The 21,815-nt window shown below is 36.9% G+C and overlaps 6 protein-coding genes across 13 annotated transcripts; 4 read left to right on the plus strand and 2 right to left on the minus strand.

Moving 5' to 3' along the window:
- Window positions 1–1,509: 1,509 nt before the first annotated feature.
- Window positions 1,510–5,989, plus strand: LOC104705002 (uncharacterized). Of its 3 annotated transcripts, XM_087459649.1 has the most exons (11): window positions 2,135–2,448; window positions 3,226–3,827; window positions 3,928–4,108; window positions 4,217–4,350; window positions 4,424–4,536; window positions 4,621–4,744; window positions 4,826–4,981; window positions 5,076–5,228; window positions 5,313–5,392; window positions 5,478–5,527; window positions 5,621–5,989. In XM_087459649.1, the coding sequence occupies exons 2-11, from the start codon at window positions 3,465–3,467 to the stop codon at window positions 5,752–5,754; spliced, it is 1,488 nt and encodes a 495-aa protein (XP_087315775.1). In that variant the 5' UTR covers window positions 2,135–2,448; window positions 3,226–3,464; the 3' UTR covers window positions 5,755–5,989. The 3 variants fall into 3 exon arrangements, with proteins under 3 accessions (XP_087315774.1, XP_087315776.1, XP_087315775.1); XM_087459648.1 differs by having other exon boundaries at window positions 1,510–3,827; XM_087459650.1 differs by lacking the exons at window positions 5,478–5,527; window positions 5,621–5,989 and having other exon boundaries at window positions 2,110–3,827; window positions 5,313–5,396.
- Window positions 5,990–8,926: 2,937 nt separating this feature from the next.
- Window positions 8,927–10,485, plus strand: LOC104702945 (uncharacterized). 2 transcript variants are annotated; one of them, XM_087459667.1, is made up of 4 exons: window positions 8,927–9,270; window positions 9,529–9,552; window positions 9,767–9,855; window positions 10,346–10,485. In XM_087459667.1, exons 1-4 carry the CDS (start codon window positions 9,072–9,074, stop codon window positions 10,454–10,456), a joined length of 423 nt encoding a protein of 140 aa, XP_087315793.1. In that variant the 5' UTR covers window positions 8,927–9,071; the 3' UTR covers window positions 10,457–10,485. The 2 variants fall into 2 exon arrangements, with proteins under 2 accessions (XP_087315793.1, XP_010417177.1); XM_010418875.3 differs by having other exon boundaries at window positions 8,929–9,270; window positions 9,767–10,393.
- A 105-nt stretch (window positions 10,486–10,590) lies between these two features.
- On the plus strand, window positions 10,591–13,859 carry LOC104702946 (calmodulin-binding protein 60 E-like). Of its 5 annotated transcripts, none has more exons than XM_087459665.1 (8): window positions 10,591–10,727; window positions 11,118–11,240; window positions 11,478–11,553; window positions 11,663–11,721; window positions 11,799–12,295; window positions 12,396–12,556; window positions 12,654–12,857; window positions 12,929–13,859. In XM_087459665.1, exons 2-8 carry the CDS (start codon window positions 11,143–11,145, stop codon window positions 12,980–12,982), a joined length of 1,149 nt encoding a protein of 382 aa, XP_087315791.1. In that variant the 5' UTR covers window positions 10,591–10,727; window positions 11,118–11,142; the 3' UTR covers window positions 12,983–13,859. The 5 variants fall into 5 exon arrangements, with proteins under 5 accessions (XP_087315791.1, XP_087315787.1, XP_087315788.1 ...); XM_087459661.1 differs by having other exon boundaries at window positions 12,936–13,859; XM_087459662.1 differs by having other exon boundaries at window positions 10,600–10,727; window positions 11,095–11,240; window positions 12,936–13,859.
- Window positions 13,860–14,242: 383 nt separating this feature from the next.
- On the plus strand, window positions 14,243–15,499 carry LOC104705007 (uncharacterized). The gene has a single exon (XM_010420999.2). It carries the CDS (start codon window positions 14,243–14,245, stop codon window positions 15,284–15,286), a length of 1,044 nt encoding a protein of 347 aa, XP_010419301.2. The 3' UTR covers window positions 15,287–15,499.
- On the minus strand, window positions 15,426–17,037 carry LOC104702950 (uncharacterized). The gene is made up of 5 exons (XM_010418883.2): window positions 16,563–17,037; window positions 16,431–16,467; window positions 16,111–16,347; window positions 15,992–16,039; window positions 15,426–15,908 (listed from the first exon to the last, which is right to left on the minus strand). The coding sequence occupies exons 1-5, from the start codon at window positions 16,859–16,861 to the stop codon at window positions 15,648–15,650; spliced, it is 882 nt and encodes a 293-aa protein (XP_010417185.2). The 5' UTR covers window positions 16,862–17,037; the 3' UTR covers window positions 15,426–15,647.
- A 1,277-nt stretch (window positions 17,038–18,314) lies between these two features.
- LOC104702951 (uncharacterized protein At2g24330) lies at window positions 18,315–21,417 on the minus strand. Its single transcript, XM_010418885.3, has 5 exons — window positions 20,642–21,417; window positions 20,360–20,504; window positions 20,139–20,248; window positions 18,940–19,366; window positions 18,315–18,813 (listed from the first exon to the last, which is right to left on the minus strand). The coding sequence occupies exons 1-5, from the start codon at window positions 20,927–20,929 to the stop codon at window positions 18,548–18,550; spliced, it is 1,236 nt and encodes a 411-aa protein (XP_010417187.2). The 5' UTR covers window positions 20,930–21,417; the 3' UTR covers window positions 18,315–18,547.
- Window positions 21,418–21,815: the final 398 nt, after the last annotated feature.

A 21,815-nucleotide genomic window follows, 5' to 3' on the forward strand; every position in this document is an offset into this window, starting at 1 on the left:
GAAATGAGATAAGAGCTCTCACTGTAGTAATATCTTTCTACCAAATTGAGTACATGTCATAAAATTTTGAAACCAACGGCCACACAAATTTTGTAAAGGATCTAGAACAACTATATTCATTGGTTATAACGTAGAATATATTTCACCGAAAAGCTAAGTCATAGGAAATTGAGTAGGTGAAGAGATGGGAAGAAAAGTGGATGCTAACTCTCATCACATATTATTCTTGGTAGTTAAGAAGATCGAGGAACCACAAGAGTTCGGATAAAGGACGAAAAAAAATTAAAGAAACTTGCAAAGTGATTAATTCATATAGGACCACAAAAACCATACCATAACATCAAGATCCCCACCAAATGGGTATCAATCAATCAATCTTCCATTAATCTTGCGAACAAACCATAGCCTTGGAAATCTTTAGTGTATTTTGTGAGTGACTATCGTAAAAAAATAAAAATCTATTGTTAGGTGCACTAGATTTGATGCATTGATGTAAGAAATATGTCGATTTTCTAAAAAACTCGTTAAATGAAACTAAGTTGGGGTATATATTAGTAAGTTGAAAACTATACCTAATCATCAAAGCAGACCAAATATTCATTTGTATTACAAGATGAACCTTCATCCTCATATTTATTCGGTGCAGTTTTTATTTAACGGTAACAAATTATGAAACTAGTAGTCCCTACAAATTCATTCATACATCTTTTTCTTTAAGAAACACAAAAAAAAAAAAAAAAAAACTTTCTTCTTTCTTGTTTTTGCCGGAATGAGTCATTGACATGTCATGTTCATTATCATGTATATACAAAAACGAAGTAATAATCATGGGCTTGCACTATCTTTATCCACTCGTCTCTATCGGCAGGCCCCGTCGTATAAATTTGTCTATAAACCTGTTAATTTGCTTCTCCAACTGTATATCTTCTTCTCCTCTGTTTGTTATTTGTTATTTGGGCATTCTAAATACTAATAGTCTAATACTAATACATCAATTAGTAAACCATTTATTTTAATAATAAAAAATCAATATATATATATATATTATATCTGAAATTATTTATGAATTTGCTATTTTTCGTGATGACATTTAATCTAAAATCTTATAGATTTGCTATTTTTTTTTGTCGAATATAGATTTGCTATTTTTAGACTACAAAACTACAATATATGTTTGACCCGTTGTGTTTGGGTTTAGTAGGTTCCATTTGCTTTTAGAGTTTTAAAAAAATTATAAATATAAACATTTTTAAATGTTACAAATAGCAAATCCATAAGATTTTAACAAAAATAGTCTTAGAAAATCTTAGAAAATGGTATTTTTTTTTGTAAAAATCCCTTACACGGAGACGAGCTATTTCAAGTTTTCAACACTTGCTAATTTTTTTTATAACAGTAATACCTTCCATTAATCCCCATAAACTTGGGAGCGCTCAAACTCCAGTGCCTCCCATTCCCATAATGATGAGTAACACCTTCAACTAGAAAAATATTACAATAGAGCACATTAATTCTTAAAGATGCCAAAACCATGAGCCTAACACTGAAACTCCTTGAAGACGACGTGATCTTCGAGCTCTCAATGTCGGATCCAATGACACCTCTTAGAATGTTTTTGTATCTTCACAATTAGGGCTGGTCTAGAGGCTGCATTGTGCAGTCTTGAGTTCTTTTCTTTCGAGATGACATACATTGAAGTTTGAAAGGCTAATCGAAGAATCAATGTCACATTCTTGTCTCGGTTAGGATTCTTCAACTGTCTCAATCCGTCTTCAAACAAGTTTGGAGGAGAGACATGGACCAAAGAATAAGCATAAAACCAAACCTTTGCAGCATAAACACAATCAAAGAACAAGTGCTTTCTCTACTCATCCTGAGAATTACATAAGAGGCATACTGAAGGCACTGTTAAAACTCCGTTGCATCAGTCTCTATCTCTGGTGTATAAACCAATGCCGAGTTAATTCCGGTTAAATCGAATTCCGTTTAGTCGGTCAATCGGTTAATTGCGGTTAATCCGATTTATTCAGGTTAATTCAGCTTTATTCCGGTTTGTTACAGTTAATTCAGGGTATTTCAGGTCTATCCCGGTTTTGTCACGGGTTACTTAACCCTAATTTTCGTGGCTATGCTTATGTGGTTGCGGAGCAGAGTCTCAGAATCGGCTCTGTTCACTCATTAGTTTAAGTATGAGGCTTTGCTCCCGGAAGTGCCACTGGTCTCGCCGTCGTCACCTTCCGGTGGAAGCGGAGCCAATGATTACAAAAACCTGATCGATTGAGCCACACACGCGCGATGATGATCCACTTGAGCGCTTTTACAACCTCTTATTATCATTTTCCCTGTTTGGTGTCTTCTTCTTCTTTGGGGATATTATGATGATGATACGTTCTACGTCAGTTGACCAGACACTGAGGTCACTCTGTTTCTTGGCGTGGCTACAAATTGGTACCCACTAAAGAGAGATCTGTGATGATGCCATTTCACATCATACAATGATTTGCTCAAGAAAACTGAAATGTTTCATTTGTTTAAACTGTAAACTTTTGTTCAATTGCGTAATTTGTAGAAGAATCATAGTTTGAGTAATGAATTAGATAGATCTTAAAGCAGCACCAGGATCTAAGAAGAGTACTAGGCTTTGAACATGTTGAAAACTTGTCATTCTTAGCTATTACCCTCTAAATGGTTTATTAGTTACAGGCTTAAAGCTATGTAGAATACATCAAGTGTTTTGTTAGGAAAAAGTTAATTGTGGGCCTAAACCATTTAAAGAATCGAAGAAACAATTATGAAAGATGTCAACTTTGGGAATAAAGTTTGTGCCTTTGTGGTTCTCAATTCAGCTTTCTCTAAGTTTGTGACAGCAACAAACTGATGTGGAGTTGTATCTTGTTTTTGATCAAGATTGTGACTTTTGTGGTGGGATTATTCCAAATAAACCAGTTTAGTCTTCGTAGTTTCTGTTGTGTGCAATTATTGGTACTGATGAGATCTTTATTAATTTGAGAACTCTTATTGGAAACTATTCTAAGATAAGAAAGTTGCTTCTTTTCTATCTCATTGGTATTCTCAGTTGGAACTTTTTTTGTTTTGGGAGAAGAAACCAACTGGATTTTAAACTAAGTTTGTTTTCTTGGAGATGGAGCTTAGCTTTGTTTGGACCATACGGCCACTTGTGTGTTAGTTCGACTTCGATTGATTGTTACTCTTTTTCTGTGTCAGCATCATGCTTGAGAGTTGACAGAGATGGAGAGGCAGAATCATCACAAGTTCTGAAAAAGGACAAAACCTTTTTCTGATGCAACTCACGTTTTCACTTCACAAGCTCCAAAAGAGTTTACTTGGGAAAACAAAAGTTTGACGGATGCAAAACCAATTTTGGTAGCATAAGACCAAAACCCACTCCTTCTTTTGCCTCCTTGCGTGTATTTGAGTTGCTATTATTTTGAGAGAGAGAGAAAATGTCTACTTGTTTGTTGTGTCTTGTTTTACTGTTCTTCTCTGTTGTTGCAGAAGCAACTTACTCACCAGGAGGTTTCCACCATCTTTCTTCTCTAAGACAAAAGAAGAAGACCTCCAAGTCAAAGCCGGAGTTACCTTTTGAGACTCGTTACTTCCCTCAGAATCTTGACCACTTCAGTTTCACACCTGAGAGCTATAAAGTCTTCCACCAGAAGTACCTCATCAACTGCCGTTTCTGGCGCAAAGGTGGCCCCATCTTTGTCTACACCGGAAATGAAGGAGACATCGACTGGTTTGCTTCAAACACTGGTTTCATGTCCGATATTGCTCCCAAGTTCCGGGCTCTTCTTGTTTTCATTGAAGTATGAGTTTCAGAAACCATGTAATCTTATCTCTAGTTTGTAGAATGAGACTCAAGATGTTTATAATGATGTTTTGTCTGTTTGTTTCATATTGTTGTAGCACCGGTTCTATGGAGAATCAACGCCAATTGGGAAGAAGTCACATAAGTCGGCTGAGACATTGGGTTACCTAAACTCTCAGCAAGCGTTGGCTGATTTTGCGATCCTGATAAGAAGCTTGAAGCAGAATCTATCGTCCGAGGCATCGCCTGTGGTTGTCTTTGGTGGCTCTTATGGTGGAAGTAAGCTCACACCCACCATTTTCAGTGGAATAATCAATTGATAGTACTTCATTATTACTAATCATTTCTCTTAAACTATGTTCTGTTGTGTGTCATGTCTTGAGACAGTGCTTGCAGCATGGTTCAGGCTCAAGTATCCCCATATAGCAATCGGTGCATTGGCGTCTTCCTCTCCAATACTTCATTTTGATAAAATTGTGCCATTGACGAGCTTCTATGACGCCGTTTCTCAGGATTTCAAGGTAATTGTATGCTCCTGTTTCCGGCTATTTTCCATATTAAAGTGACATTATAACGGACTTTTGTAACGAGCAGGATGCCAGTATTAATTGTTTCAAAGTCATCAAGAAAAGCTGGGAAGAGCTAGATGCAGTCACAAATAAGAAAAATGGCTTGCAAGAACTCAGCAAAAAGTTCCGAACTTGCAAGTAAAATTATGCTTTAAAGCTTATCTCTTTTCTTTAAGCTCTTTAAAGAAAAGCTTAACCGTATCTGTTTTGCTTGTATTGTAGAGGCCTTCATTCTATATATTCAGCCAGCAATTGGTTAAGTGGAGCATTTGTTTATACAGCCATGGTTAATTATCCAACTGCAGCTAATTTCATGGCGCCACTGCCTGGTTATCCCGTGGAGCAGGTGAGATATTCATTACGCCAAAGTATGCCATCTGAGTATTTTCTTTTTTTCCAACCAAAATTTAGATTCGTTTTGCATCAGATGTGTAAGATCGTCGACGGGTTCCCTCGAGGATCTAGTAATCTTGACCGTGCCTTTGCTGCTGCAAGCTTATACTACAACTATTCGGGATCAGAAAAATGTTTTGAGATGGAACAACAAACTGATGATCATGGACTCGATGGATGGCAATATCAGGTAATCTCATAGATAGGATATCAGACTCTAGAACAAGAACTGATTTATGTTATGAGACTAAAAATGACACAGTATGATTATTGAATGGAAACAGGCGTGCACAGAGATGGTGATGCCAATGAGTTGCTCGAACCAGAGCATGCTCCCTCCGTACGAAAATGACTATGAGGCATTCGAAGAACAGTGCATGAGTAGATATGGAGTCAAGCCTCGACCCCATTGGATCACAACCGAATTTGGTGGAATGGTCAGTCTTTTTTTCTTTCCTTACATTGGATCAGTTTCTTTAGCTATGAGATTCAATATCAGCTCTTTTGGTCATCTTTTGCAGAGGATAGAGACAGTATTGAAGAGATTTGGAAGCAACATCATATTCTCCAATGGATTGCAGGATCCTTGGAGCCGTGGAGGGTAAGTAGTACTTCTCATCTCAATCTGTGTAGAACATTATTTTTATGTGGTATCTGAACAGATCGGTTTTAACATCTAATTTCAGAGTTCTGAAGAACATTTCAAGCAGCATCGTCGCGCTTGTGACCAAGAAAGGTAACTTTTGTTATGTTAATGAATGTTGGGGAAGTTAGCCATATACATGTTGTGCGAAAAAACTGAAACCTGACATTGTTTTGTGTGAAACAGGAGCTCACCATGCAGATCTGAGGGCTGCTACAAAAGGTGACCCGGAGTGGCTGAAAGAGCAGAGGACACAAGAGGTTGCCATTATAGAGAAATGGATCAGTGAGTATTACAGAGATTTGAGAGAAGAAAATTAGTAAATAAAAGAGTAATAGAAGCCAAAGAAAAGGTTTATTGCACTAAATCAGCAAATAAAGACATTTTGTGTACTGTGTTTTGTTATGCTTGTAACAAAGTAAAAGTTACACTTGTGTCATTGAAAGATGTGGACAGCTTCATGTAGTTACAAAAAGATGTGAGGCAGTTTCGTTATTTGTCGAAACATGTAAGGATATCTCATAAATGACGAAAGATGTGAGACAATTTCGTAAATACCGAAAGATGTGGGCGATTTTGTAACTGCTGAAATCGCTTGACGATATAACTCTCATCAATATCATACTTCTATCACTAATATCAGACTTCCTTTGAATCATCAAAATTTATTTTTCATATTGAATCTTACAAAGGAAGTCTGATAATAAGTCTTTATTTATACGAAATTGAATGGTTAAAATCGTAATACTCTGAATAGATAACATAATGCATTTAATTTTTAATTGAGTAGTTTAAATTAATAGATTTCAAACAAATATTAATAAATAAATATTGAAAATTCATTAGTTAAAAGCTGAAAATCACTAATTACACTGAGGAAAAAGTGATAAAGATAAAGATACACATTTGAAACATCTAGTTTACCACAAATACTTGTTTTGGCGGAACGAGTACGAGACAAGTAACATATATTGAGCAGCGGGGAATATGTAATTTTGCCTAATCCTATTCGGATTTACTGAAATTCATTGCATATTTTTGTAAGAACTTGTGGAGCATTTTCTCTATAAGCCAAATATGTGGGACCATTTCGTAATTAACAAAAGATATGGTGAAATTTCGTAATTACCCACAGTTCTTTGGCAACTTCGTAATTAGTGAAAGTTATGGGGTAAGCTCGTAGATACAATAAATGCTAAGCTTGAAAATATTATGGAATTAAAAGGGTACAATAGCAATTAGCAAATAGCTGTAACGACATGTTCATGAGATTTATTTTCTTTCCCTAGGACATGTGTTCAAGAAAGTGGTCTAGGCGGCCGTTTAGGCGCCGTCTAGACGCTAAGCGTTCAGCAGACACTTAGACGACCGTTTGGACCACCTAAAATTACATAATATTATTTTAATATATATTTCTAATTTTTAACTGTATACATTTAAAATTTTAAGTTATATATTCATATACATAATTATAAATGTTCACATATTATTAATCTAAATTAAATAAATGCATTTTTCTAATTTTAGTTTATGATAATAATTTATATTTTTTTAACATATATTTTTACCTAATTTTATATATAATGTCATATATATAACTAGATAAGGATCCGTCCAATATACGGATTTAAAATTTTGTAAAAAAAAATAAATTTAATAAAAGTATATTAAAATTTATTGTACATTATTTATATATTTTTTTTGCTATAACACACTGATTTATATATATCCATATACAAATTAAATATTTTATTTATGTTATCATTAAAAATGTATTTTTTACACCTAGATATAATGTATGTTACAAATATATTATTTATCACCACCTAGAAAATGTCTATATGAACAAATTAAGCCAAATATTAGATGTCTCTTTACTTTCACTTTTACATAGTTTTTTTAATCATTAAAACTGTTGGCTCAAAAAATATTTTGAATGAAAAATAAATTACATCACAATAGTGTATGACTAACCATGAAGAGAACTTCAGTTCTGCCCTCCTCTCTTATGGAGAGAACCTTGCTTCCAACCTCCTCCACCATGGAGAGAACTTTCGCTCTGCCTTCCTCCCTTGGAGAAATAACCTTGCGTCCAACCTCCCACACCTTCCTCTTTTGGGGAGATAACCTTGTGTCCAACCTCCTGCACCATAGAGAGAATCTCGGATCTACCTTCCTCCTGTGTGGAGAGAACATATTCACGTCTTTTAACTATCTTAAAGTGACTTGCTCCCGTAACCATTGAAAGTAAAGACCATTTTCCAACGTCACAAAATCTTTTGATAGTAACTAATATTAAATTTCTCGACGTATTCATGCAAGTTTCTTTGACACACCATGATGTAGGCTCGGTCTCCAAGCTCCTATAGATCTATCAACAATGATTAATGTTTTTCTAATCTATCTATGTTTGTTGTGAGCTTTTGTTTCCAATCTAACTAATATTAAATTTCTCGATATATTCATGCAAGTTTCTTTGATACACCATGATGTAGGCTCGGTCTCCAAGCTCCTATAGATCTATCAACAATGATTAATGTTTTTCCAATCTTAGTCTATTTTATCCAACCATTAGGCTGATGACATTTTCCTCTTTATCTCCTTTTGAGATTGAACGAATGGTAACAATTATGTTTGCACAAAAAAAAATGTCTATGACCAACCAATCAAAGTTGAAAAATTTAAAGAAAATTAATTTGACATAATTAAAGAAATAATAGAAAATTATAAACAAGGTAATATATGAATCTCAAATAACTCAAAGATGAAAATAAAAATTAAATAAAACAATCTAAAACTACTACAATAAATTTTAAAATACAGTATTAGAAAAAGAAGATGCAAATATTAATCTTTCATTTTTTTGGGTCAACATATTAATCTTACCTATTCCAAACTGAAAAGGGAGAAAGTAGTAGTATACTTTGGTTTTAAAAAATAAAGAAAATTTGCCTTCCCATTTAAAAAAATTTCACCAATAGAAAATAGTTGAAAGCAATATTTTTGAATAAATTATTTTGTTAGATGAATAATATGAGAGATCTATGTTTATATAGAAGTGAGTACTTTACATTTATTAGAATTAATAATTTTCTGTATATTTTCCTTAATCACTTTTCTATTTTTTAAAGAATTAATAACTAAAAATTAAAATATTAATTTTTTATAATTTTGAATTTTATGAATTATATATATATAATCTTCTTATAATTATTTTACAAAACTGCTTAAATTTTTTATAATTATCCTTTCATATTATTAATATTGTTTAAAACAATTTTTTTTTGTCATAATCTTAAATCTCATATTAAATATTAACTTTTACATATGTCAAAATTTCAAATTAGTAATTTGAGACGTGTCAAAATCACGTGTTAGTTTTAATGATCATAAATCAAAGTCGTCTCACGATCTGGTGAGTTACTAACTTTCAGAACTAAACTTTATATAATAAGATGTTTTATATTATAAATGCTTAAACCGGCTAAAAATTGTTAAAGGTTCTAGGCGTTAGGCTGGATGACCACTCAGCTTTGTTGAACACTGAAACAGGATTTTTTTTTTCTTTTTTCTTTTTTTCTTTTCATACTATGGCTAGTTTTAGTTGGCTACTATTGACTGTGAAACGATCTGAGCAATGGCACGGAGGTCTGGGAATTGCATGAGATGTCTAGTGATATTCTCGGTGGTTTCAGCTATAATCGTATGTGGACCTGCTCTTTACTGGAAATTGAAAAAGGGTTTCGTTGGATCTGCTCGTAGCAACAACTCCATTTGTCCTCCCTGTGAGATCTGCGATTGTCCTCCTCCTTTGTCTCTCCTCGAGATTGCTCCAGGTACTGTTACCTCTCTCATTCTGATTGGACATTTAGCATATCTGGGTTTTCAAATTTTGGTTCATAAATTACGAGACTTTTAGTTCTTATTATATAAATCTTTCTATTTTCTGGAAATGCTTAGATCGTACTCAGAACCATTTGTGATGAATCTTTCAATAAAGCTACGGCTTTTACATTTGATCTTTCATTGTATAAGCCATAAAGAGTCTCATTTACTAATAAAGTTCCATTCTTTTTGTTGTATTCTTTTTGCAGGGCTTGCAAACCTCTCTATTACAGGTTAGATTTCGTTCCCAAGCTTGTTTCTTCTGTTTCTCTAGTATAGTTGTGTCTCTACTGAATTAATATTAATGAGAATGCCTCTCTGATGGTTTCTCAATGAAGACCCTAATTGGAATCATTTGAAAACATAGGAATATGGTGAATCAGTAACCAATGCAACTATTCCTCTTTTGGCTGTTGGAATTGAATATTGACTCATGTTGTGTATCAGGTTGTGGAAGCGATGATCTAGAGCTCAAACAAGAGATGGAGAAGCAGTTTGTGGATCTACTCACGGAAGAGTTGAAGCTGCAAGAAGCAGTTGCAGACGAGCATAGTCGTCACATGCATGTTACACTTGGTGAAGCAAAAAGAGTTGCTTCACAGTACCAAAAGGAGGCTGAGAAGTGCAACGCTGCCACGGAAATTTGCGAATCAGCTAGGGAGAGAGCTCAAGCATTGCTGCTCAAAGAGCGAAAGATCACTTTGTTGTGGGAGCGGAGAGCTCGGCAATTAGGTTGGGAAGGTGAGTAAGTAATCCACTGTTTAGTGACTTCTTCTCAGTCTACCCTGAAGAGCTTCTCGATGGAAGCAAACTAGATTTTCTCTTCCGCATACAGCTCATGTGAACATGGGAATCGCTTAATTCTCAAGGCAATGTTTTTATCTCCCATGTTCTTTATATATGTAGCATTTTTTTTTGTTTTTCTCTTGGATCCGAATATAGCTAAAGAAAGAGTTGGCTTGTATTGACTTTTCTTCAGATATATTTTTGTCCAGTCACATTGGGCGAGAGAAGTCACCGACTTCTGTATTTTATTGTTCATGTTCATTGGCAAAACCAACCATCATTTTCTCATCAGCCAAAGCAGAAATAATATATATTTATGATCTTTTAAAACTTGGTTTATGTGTTTGTTGAGATTTGCATCTGATTGACACAGCAAGACTGATTTGATTTTTTAAGAGGCTTTGTACTGCAGCTAATGTTGGATGCGTATAAGCATGGCCTAAGCATAAGTGTGTCAAGCAAGAGTCACTTGTAATCTATGTTTCATATTTGTTAAGACTAACAAAGACTTTCAGATGCTTAAGAAACATGATAGTCTGTGAAGAGGGACAAGAGCAGAGAAAGAGACAAAACTGGACAAGTCAAAAAAGGGTTGACATAATGCAGCATATGATCGCTCCAGGTATTACGCAGCACCAACTTTCAATATTCATTCATGCACAAAAACAGCTGCTTTTTTCAGTTTATATGATTTGTTTATTTTAGTGTCAGCCATTAATAATTTTCTCCTTGCATTATTCTAATGCTCACATGGACAGATTCCTTTAAGTTTTTTTTTTATCAACGCTTTAGATCTACCATTAAAGAACAGATCTCGGTTCAGTGACTTCTGCAAACCGTCTAGACCCATGTGGGTTGTCCAAAGTCTATCTATACCTTGAGGCTATTTGTTCTATATTCAACTTATTTATGTGTGTTATGTTTCTTTTGTGTTCTTCTCTGAAGCTTCCTTCGTGGACTTCTGCTGTTTTTTTCTAACTTTGGAATAGTTTTTGTATATTTCTGGACACAGAGATCGCAAATTCTTTTTTTCTTAAATGGAAGGTTCCATGAACAAGCGAGGATACGAGTGCAGTCAAGAGGATACAGACAAGTTGCCAGAATCAAAGAGACAGAAAGTGCCTGCTTTGGCAAGGTAACTTCCTTAAGAGTTTTCTGTCATTTTCCAGTACAATGGTTAAACATCACAACTATTAAAGACGAACCTGCTTCATTTTCGAGTTCTTTACTCTTTCTGAGTTGTGATTTACCTCTGTTGTAAGATGTTCTTTTGTAAGGTCTCAAAATTTTGTTGTTACGTTTCCGAACCTCTCGTTTCGCTTGCTACTTTGTTGATTTTCTCATAAGTCATATGGAAAAAACAAATTTACAGTGTTATTGTGGAAGCTGTCAAGGTAGATAGTTTGCAGAGGCTTTGCTCGTCTTTAGAGCCATTGTTTCGCAAAATTGTAAGTTTTTATTCTACTCTCTTTCTAGACATGTCTATTATTGCTTTTAGAGTAAATTGTGAGATGCTTGTGGAGTTGTAAACTTAGTATGGTGTGGGCAAACAAACAGGTTAGTGAAGAGGTGGAACGAGCCTTATCAAGGTTGGGAAATACAAAGTTAACATCGAGGTATTTTCTCCAGTTATCAAGGTTCAGTGGTCACTTCAATGTTTGAGTTTCTGGCTAAACCAACATAAAATCTCCAGGTCACCTGAACCAAAGAGGATCCAAGACCGTGATGGAAGAAACCTGCAACTTCACTTTAGGACACGAATGCCTCCTCACTTATTCACAGGTGGGAAAGTCGAGGGAGAGCGAGGCTCGGCAATTCATGTGGTTCTTATAGATGCAAACACAGGAAATGTAGTCCAAACAGGAGAAGAGTCAGCTTCAAAGCTGAATGTTGTAGTGTTAGAAGGAGACTTCAATGATGAAGATGATGAGGACTGGACGAGAGAGCACTTTGAAAGCTTTGAAGTGAAAGAGCGAGAAGGGAAACGCCCAATCTTAACCGGTGACACACAGGTGATGATTAAGGAAGGTGTGGGAAGTTTAGGAGAACTTACTTTTACCGACAACTCCAGCTGGATAAGGAGTAGAAAGTTTAGGCTGGGTGTTAAGCCGGCCCCAGGGTATGGTGATAGCTTTCTCATTCGTGAAGCCAAAACAGAACCATTTGCTGTCAAAGATCATAGAGGAGAACGTGAGTTTTACCTTTTATTGTGTTGACAAGTAGAGAGTTCTTAATACTGACTTGTGTCTGTCATCTGTAAATGTTCATTTTCTTTAACAATATTTTTTAGTATACAAGAAGCATTATCCACCGGCTGTACACGATGAAGTCTGGAGACTTGATAGAATTGCGAAAGATGGAGTGTTACACAAGAAGCTATTAAAAGCTAATATCGTGACAGTCGAAGACTTCCTTCGACTCCTTGTTAAGGATCCACAAAAGCTGAGAAATGTAAGCATATTTAACTGTTAATGTGAATAAGCCACCAACTTTACCAAAGGTGTATACTTGTTAAATATTCGTGTTTCTTTTTCCTCTGATACTGTAGTTGCTTGGAAGTGGAATGTCGAATAGAATGTGGGAGAATACGGTTGAACATGCAAAGACATGCGTGTTGGGTGGAAAGCTCTATGTGTTTTACACAGACCAGACTCACGCTACAGGTGTTGTCTTTAATCATATCTATGAGTTCCGAGGCCTTATTGCAAATGGACAGTTTCTGACTCTGGAGTCTCTTAATCATGACCAAAAGGTAAAGACTGACACATTTCTGTAAAGATTTGAAAACTATTTCTTGGTTATTTAACTGATCATAGGTGTTAGCTCACAGATTTCAGCAGACATTTTGGTGAAGATGGCGTACGAGAACTGGCATAAAGCCATTGAATACGACGGTAAGCTATTGAATTGCTTACCAGTCGCCGAGAAGGAACTAAAAAGCTTACCTGAACCAAAAATGGCCACAGCTCAAACAGCTCAGAACCATCCACAGCTGCATAACCAGAATAATAGGCAAACTGTGCAATGTCATCCCAACGCTATTACCTATCCACTGGTCCCTCAACAAATAGATTATCCTCAGTTTGTGCAGCAACATTGCAGCCAAGTGTTACCCTCATTCCCTTGCAACGTACAGGACTACAACAGGTCAGTGGAAAGTTCCAATGATTCAAGCTCATACAACGGAGAAGATTGGTGTCGACCAAGAGCTGCAGGACAAGGTCTTGAAGACATTTTCAGCGAAGAAATCAGACTAAGGAGCTCAGAGATGCTTGAGACTGACGATATGCAGAGACTGTTGAAGACGTTTGGGATAGGTGTGAACACTGTGGGAACACAAGGCGGGTTTGGTCAGACCGATGAGTCTTGTTATGGTTATAGCATCCCGTACCAAGCTCAGATCGATAACACGTACAGAAGAGAACGTAATAGAGGCTCGGGAAAAGCTGTGGTGGGATGGCTTAAGCTTAAAGCTGCTTTGAGATGGGGTATCTTCATACGCAAGAAAGCTGCAGAGAGGAGGCCTCAGATTGTGGAGATCGACTGACAAAATAAAAGAAGAAACAGAGCCTCTTGAGTTTTTTTTTTCTTTTCTTTTAGCTAATTTTTCGTTATCTAAGCTTGAAGACAGATTCTATGAACACAAAAGTTCATCCTTTGGATGAATAATCTAAAGGGTAGAGAGAAATGGACTCATGTAATGCTGTATTGTGTTTTCATATTTCATGTTAATTTTTTATTTAGCATTTTCATATTGGATGGAATAAACCAAATAAGCGAACACTGACCAAATCATTAACCAAAAATAACAATTGAATACCAAAGTTAAACCGGTGGATATATATAACTTCACTCACATCATCTTCATATCACTTCTTCAGCCAACAGTTAATGAATCGACGGGATTGGATTGGACACATTTAAAGGCTCGTGTACCGACTGAATCTTCCCAATAAACACTATTTGCATTTCAAATCATTAATTAATTTTGACAACCCAAGAAAGACCGGTGGCTAACAAAACCGGGATTAGAATTTGACTAAACCGAATTTGGTACTACGCTGAGCTTCTCCCTTTAAGGGGAGACTGAGACAGAGTGACAGACAGTGGAAGAGTCACTCACTCACTCACTCAAGCATGGCGGAAAATGTTGGAAGCGACTCCAGCGAACTCGGGAGCATCACTTCTTCCCAGCAATCTTACCTCAAGAACTGTCCTTTCGCCGGCCACGAAGCTTCTCCGACGAATTCTGACAACACCGAGATCCTCAGTAACAAGATTTCGCCAGCGGTTGTTATTAAGACTCCGGTTCTCTCGTTTTCTTCTCCGACCAGCCTCGATTCCATCAAAGATGACGTATTTCGTACTCCTCCTGAGAACGCTTCTCCCTCCTTTGCCGCTGATTCGGATCCTGGAGTTAGGTTTTCTGAGATGAAATCTCATAAAGGTTCGAATTTTAAATCTCCGTATTCAAACGCCGAGACAACGCTTCTTTCTTCTCCACCGTCGGAAAATTTTAGGGTTTCGCAGTCGAATTCAAAGTCTCCGTCTTCTACGGCAGCGACGACCCCTGTTTCTGCTTCACCGTCGGGAAAAGTTAGGGCTTTGAAGGAGAAGTCGATCTCTCCGTCTTCTACAGCCGCGACGACGCCTGGTTCTCCTTCACCGTCGGGAAAAGTTAGGGTTTTGGAGACGAATTCGAAATCTCCGTCTTCTACGGCCGTGACGTCCCCTGTTTCTGCTTCACCGTCGGGAAAAGTTAGGATTTTGGAGACGAATTTGAAATCACCGTCCTCGACGGCTGAGACGACGCCTGTTTCTGCTCCACCGTCGGAAAAAGTTAGGGTTTCGGAGTCGAATTCGAAATCTTCGTCTTCTACGGCTGAGACGACCCCTGTTTCTGCTCCACCGTCGGAAAAAGTTAAGGTCTTGGACACGAATCGTTCTTTTCCTTTTGTGGCTAATAATGGAGCTCTCAAGTCTCCTCCTGGGAGAGTTGTTAATCTCGGTCCTTCGTCTGCAACTGAAGGGGTCTCTGAAACGGAAGACTCTGGTGAAGTTATACCTTTCAAAGAAATTATTGAAGCCCTTCTTCGTAACAGTGGAGAGAAGCTTGATGAAAGAGATGAAAACGTCAGCTGTGTTGACATTCTCAAAACGTTGGGTTTGAAATTCCCCTAAATGGTTACTGATTTAGTAAGTCTTGTTTGCTTTTTGGCTCTCTCTCTCTCTCTCTCTGTTTTAGTTTGTTCTTGTTGGTTCTGTTACGGGATTACGCATTCAGATCTTTCCTTTTTGTTGTTGATGATATGAATGCGTCGGAAAAAAAGTTTGGAGCTTTTCTGTACTGTTGCTTCAACTACAAGTAAATGATTAAGTATTTATGTTTGGAAATTTCCAGATATTTGTTTTTCTTACAAGGCTAAATCCTACAAAGATGATATCTTGTCTGTGATTGCATTGGTTAGCACTGTCCTGAGGAAAATGACTTTGTGTAGTTGCAACTTGCAAAGGAAGGAATCATCTATATTGTGGTTGTCTTCTACCTTTTCTTGAATCTCAAGCACCGATTTTGCTTAGTTTCCTTAATGCTTGGCTCATCGTTTTGTTCTTTGCTTGGTGGATTGTTGAGAGCGAGTTTCTCCATTGCGTTCATGAACTTTCGCATGTGCTTGATGTACTCAGGGTATGTTTCCAAGTTGCAATGCCCTCCTCCTTTAACCCACAATGGATCATACTTGTCCTTTGCGAGTTCATACAGTCGCTTCCCGTGTGAAATGTTCACAATATCATCTTTTGCTCCCTGGCAGTTTCATACAACCAAGTTTTTATTGATCTCTCTTTCGCACTCTTTCCTTGAGAGAAAAAGTGATGATGTAAACTTACATGTATGACAAGAACAGGGCATGTCACATGGCGTATCTTGTCAATGTTCTGCAAAATTCTAGAGTCTGAGAGAACTGACCTAATAGAGTAACCAGAGAGACAAGAGAGATCAAGCTTACTTTGTAAATGTCGAACCAGAATGTCACTTTTACAGGATATAGAACTCTAAGTCCAGAGAGAATTGCGCTATGAAGAACAATCCCTCTTAGTCTTTTTAACCGAGATGCTAAATGCAGCGATGGTCCGCTTCCAACGGATTGACCATACAGAATCAATTCCTCTTGTTTGATTTCGTATTCGCTCCTCAAGCAATTGTACACAGCCTCGATATCGTGGTACGTATTGAGCTCAGTTGGCTAAAGAACAATCAAAGGTTAATTAAACAAAGAGCCGATTCATGAAAAATGTTTGACATCTTGAATGAAAATATCTCTCTTACCCTTCCTGTTGAAACTCCATAGCCTGAATAATCATAGCTGTTTCGATAACATATGAAGAGGATTCAGGTTCAGGTTCGTTTATCAACGAAAACAAAAAGTGTTTTTTTGGGGTTTTGTATATATATATAAACCTCATAATGTTGATGCGCAGATGAGCTCGAAGCTCGATGAAGAGATCGACCATTTGGCCTAGATCAGCGGCATTGCCATGGGAATAAAGAAGAGTGAATCTTGCAAAAGGGTGTTTCCAAAACGTGGCAATGACTTTGTTGCCTGATTTGGTCGTGAGCTGATGAACATCCATGCTTTTCTCCGGCGTAATACCTTTGAACATAAGCTTTCCGGTCTCCTCGTCTTTGCTCACGTCGTATGTGGGTGGTGGTGGGAAGAAAGCTAATTTAGCCGCCATGTTTGATGTCACATTACCCATATCAATATGTAATATTTTTTGTTATCGAAAAAAGATTAACACTTTCTATGAGAAAGGAGAGAAAACAAACAAAAACAAAAAGCTAAACCCCAAAATCTCTCCCTCCCTCTCTCTTTCAATCTAAGAAAAGAAAAAGAATACAAGAGTAAATTTTTGGTTTTGGTGGGTTTATGTTTAAGGGGAGAGATAAAATGGAACTTTATATGCATTCTTTATATGGATGGAGGAGAATATTTGGCGGGAGAAAGACGCTGAGATGTGTCATTAACAAACTTTAGATGCATTTTTTTTTTGGTCTGATTCTTTGGCAGTGGGCATTATTATTGTGATGAGAACATATTTATTTCATTTGCTCGTTAGGCATAAGAGTAAATTAGTCAGTTTTATAGTTTTCCCTTTTAGCAAAATAGCTGCACAAAATTTTTTTTCGTTTTTAAATTTAGCAAAAGTTCAAAAGGAAAATCCCAAGAAAAAAGAAAAAAAAAGTCAAACACCAGATTGTTATACAAAATGATGTCAGAAAACACCAAAATCTCACAAAATTCTTAAAATCACCCCATCCTTAATCTAAGGTGGTAAAATTATTTTTTTCTCCTGATACAGTGAATACTCTTGGAGAGACTGCAAAGAAGATGGACTGGAATAGGGCTGGGCAAATTACCGTAATTGATTAATCGATCGAACCGAACCGTAGAAACTGAGTTTCACACAATGAATTTGTTTAAAGGGAGAAACAAATTCAATAAAGAACTCTCTCTAAGAAAACGGATCAAAGCTAAAGAAGTAAAAGGAATTGAAATCTCTTGGGAAACAAGTTAGGGTTTTTTGCTCAAAAACAATGAAAAACTAGGGTTTTTGTATTAATTGCTCGATGCCTTTACAAAGAAGGGGTATCCCCTTTTATATGCTTTCGTAGATTACAATTTATGTCCACTTTCCTAATCAATCGAACTGTAATTAGGAAAGTTCCTTCTTTTCTTCAGGTCGGTCTGGAGGCAATTCGGGAAGTCGGCTATTCGATCTCGGACTGGGCCTATATGTCCTCTTTGGCCTTTGTTCAAAGGCCGAGTTCAATCCCAAAATGAATTCCCGGTTAGGCAACCGGTTTTCTTATGGGTTTAGACCGGTATGTCGGGGTGCCAATTCCCGCACCAACACGAACCAAAAAAAACAAATCGTATTCTAACCAAATTTCCTAAAATAACAACATCACAACATCTCCATAAACATTCTCTCCCCAAAAACATCACAACATCTCCATAAACATTCTCTCCCCAAAAACATCACAACATCTCCATTTCCATCCCCACCAAACGGCCATTGCATAGTAGACCACTCCCCCTCTCTAGTACTCTACCCTGCCCCAAATTATGATACATCCATTCAAATAAAGACATCTTTAAGTTTTTCTGTTTGTACATATTCTTAGATTTTATGCACATTTTCATTCTAATTTACTCAACAAATTACCTTTTGTCTCAAATTGTAAAAGACAAATAAAAAAAGATATATAAAAACTATTCATTTTGTCTGTGTTCAGACTTCCTTCCACAATCAAAATTGCAAGCATCTACAGATTTTAGCATATCAACATCAACATTTCCTCACTCCATCTCTCTCTCTCTCTCTCTCCCTCGTTTTGTCTTTGTAGAACATTTTCTTCTACCTCACAGGTACTTTCTCAGGTCAGTTCGGTGTCTCGCTCTCAGCTGTTTCGGGGACAACGTCCACAATATCTGGAGTGTTTAATAAAGGGATTGGACTGTTCCCGCGTTCGCTAGTCGAGCTACTGCTGTTGATCACTTCATTTTCCACTGGCTTAGGAGAAACTGTAGGAAGTGTATCAGCAGGAGCTTTAAGTGAATGCTCTTCTGAATGTTTCGGCTTGTTCAGAGCTCGACAATGAGGACAGTAGTAAGTAATGTACTGGAAGTCCTCTTTCTGGGCCAGTCCTGCATAATGAAAATGAAAGAGAGACATTGTACAATTAAATTCGTTACAATATTGCATCTTGTGTAGACAGTACGTGGGAGTTTGGTGTATTAGAAGACAAAAGAGACAGATAATGGCTCACTAACCGTTATGCATACGGCAGTTTCCACAGATAAGTGCATATGACTGTGTTGGATCTTCACCTACAAGGAGAGCTGCAATGCGTGAGATCCAGCTACCATCATGAGCAGCATATCCCTGAGGATTATAATGCTCAAACACCATCTGTTGGTTTTGCTCTGTGCCGGTGATTCTTTCGCTTGTCCCCGAATGGTTAGACTCATTATCAGAATGATGTGTTGGAGTGGTCCCAGCACTATTGTGTCGTGTATTTGGTTGTCTTCGGTTCCTAAGATCTCGTGAGTGTTTGACATCCATGTCACTTCTCTTGCCTGAGGTGGGGTCAAGTTGGGATTCATCTCCTACAAATACTTTTAAGCCTGACTCAGCACCCAACTTGGATGCCAGAACAGTTGCAGCAGCTGCCTTTGCAGCTGGGTCAGGGTCATACCTCTGGATACAAAATAGCTCATATTAAAACAAGTTTTAGTCGCAGTAGTGATACAACCACAGTAGCATATATTGAGATATATCAGAAATTCATTAACTTGTCAACTTCCTGAACATATTGCAATTCTACGCTACCAGTAGAATAAGTAATACCAGAACTCACAAGTGCAGGTCTTCCTGTATGTTATTTATTTGTATCATTTTCAATTAACTCAACTTGCGGCACAAATGAAACTATGAATTTCAACTGTAACACTCAAAAATTAAGATTCCTAACCACCCTATATCCAAAAGTACAATTAACAAACTTTGCCTAACACATACAGCCACTAATTAGACAATGGCAAAGCTAGCACAACTTGAAAACGAGTAAAAAAGAGAGACTCCCAACAAGGATAACCCTTGTCTAACGGCTCTATTGTCCTAAAGAAATGCCAATCCAAATTACTAATACCATGATCTTTGCTAAGTTTAAATTCAAGGCCATCTCATAATGCAACAAAAGTGTAAGGATAACTTGAAATATAAAGTAAGGCTTGAAAAAGCGATCTAATCCCACAACTAAGTTATAGGATAAAGTGATCTGTATCGCTATCAGAATTTGGTCAAGTATACAAGCAACAAACAACGGCAGGACACATCGACACATGACAATGGAAATAATCAGGAGTAATAGAAAGATGACATTGGTCCTAGACTCGCTCAAAACAAACGCAGATCGATATACTAACCTCGGTCGCACAAAAAAATTATCTTTACCAGACTTGAATCTTACCTGAATAAGCTGCTGAGTGATATAATAATTGGTCCTTTCTTTTAACTCATTGATCTTCCCAAGCATTTCTGCTTGAAGCTTTTCCAAGGTATGTTGATCTCTGCGGTCACCTAAACCAAATCATTTAACAACACACAAAGAAATGGATCAAGACACCAATCCTAATACCAAAAAAATGCCAACATTACAAATGAATATGAGCCATATTAAAAAAGACTCACACATCCTCCAGAAGCCAACAAATGACGAATAAGCAAGAGAAGCAAGAGCAGGTAAAACAAACATAGGCAAGATCCTGAAACTCCTCAGTTTCCAATCCATATCCTCATTCCTTGTAGTTATGATTGCATAAGCCACTGCAATTATCTGTTAGGCCATAACAAAAAACTGTTCATGAACTGTTTTACTAAAACATCAGCTTCATCCATTAGCAAAAGCAACAGAAAGGCAAAAAAAAAAAACTTTGTTCACAAAAAAGAAGAAGATGAAGAGAGAGACTAAACCTCAAAGATGACAGAGAAAACGATGAGGTTTCTAATGAAGTTCCTCCTCGTAATCGATCTACGCTTCATTCTATTCCGAACAGTCACTTCTTCCTTTGAGATGTTCTTAAGTCTCTTCTCGAAATCGTCGCCTCTAACCCTAAAAATCCCATTCCAAATACGCGAGAACCAACCTTTCCGCTTCTTCTCGCCCGAAGCGGAGGGGGAGGTTACAACGGCGGAATCATTCTTCTCGCCGCCGTTCTCAACCACCACCGCTCCTTTCTGCTGTTTCTCTCCCACCGCCATATCCGAGTTTACACTATACAACTTTTTGAAATCAAACTACACAGTACCTTTCCTAGATAAACTTAAGAATTACAGAATCGTATACTTTGCCCAATCCTTCTTCTGATCTGAGGTTACGTTGGAGAAGGAGAGACTTCTTCGAATATCGTGAAGAGGATGTCAGGTCACAATGGGGGAGGAGGATGCTTCGCCTCTCTGCTCAAGTTTTCTTGCGCCCCTTCGAGGAAATTTGCCTTAACGAGGAAAAAAAAAAACTTAATTTACTTTAAAACCTTTGGGCTAATTTTGATTAGGGAGGAGGGGTTTAAAGGGATTATGTTGATTTTTAAGCATTATTTTCAGTTAATAATTAAAGAGAAATACTAGTATATGTTTTAAAAAAAAATTAAGGAAAGGTATAAATGTACAACTATATATATATATTTAAATATTCAATTTAATCTTCTCTGTGTGAATGAAACCTTAATAACTCTTTTAAGTACAAATCTGAGCTATTGCTATTATTTTTTGTATATTAAATAGCTGATAAAATTTGGCTGGCTAAAATAGTTACTGTTCAACATACGTCGGTCGGTGAAGGGGACTGATCTTGAGAGCAGGTCCTTGCTCCTTTAATTTCTCAATAGAACAAAGAGTTAAAAAACATGCTTTACAATACAGTTAAAAAAATTAAAACAAAAAAACATCAATCTCTCTCTCAAGAAAAACAAAAAAAAATCATCTCCAACAATCACGCTATTGAAGTTGAAATAGTGGCAAGACAAATTAGTTAAACTATATTTTCCAACTTTTTCTCATTGTCCGATCCTTTTAATTTACCAATAAGAGCGTCAACAAAGATCAATACGTGTTTTTTCTTTTTGTTTCCTTCAACTAAATGAATCAA

The sequence above is a fragment of the Camelina sativa genome, chromosome 7 (assembly GCF_030686135.1).
Source record: "Camelina sativa cultivar CO46 ecotype springtype chromosome 7, ASM3068613v1".
Classification (NCBI taxonomy): Eukaryota; Viridiplantae; Streptophyta; class Magnoliopsida; order Brassicales; family Brassicaceae; genus Camelina; species Camelina sativa.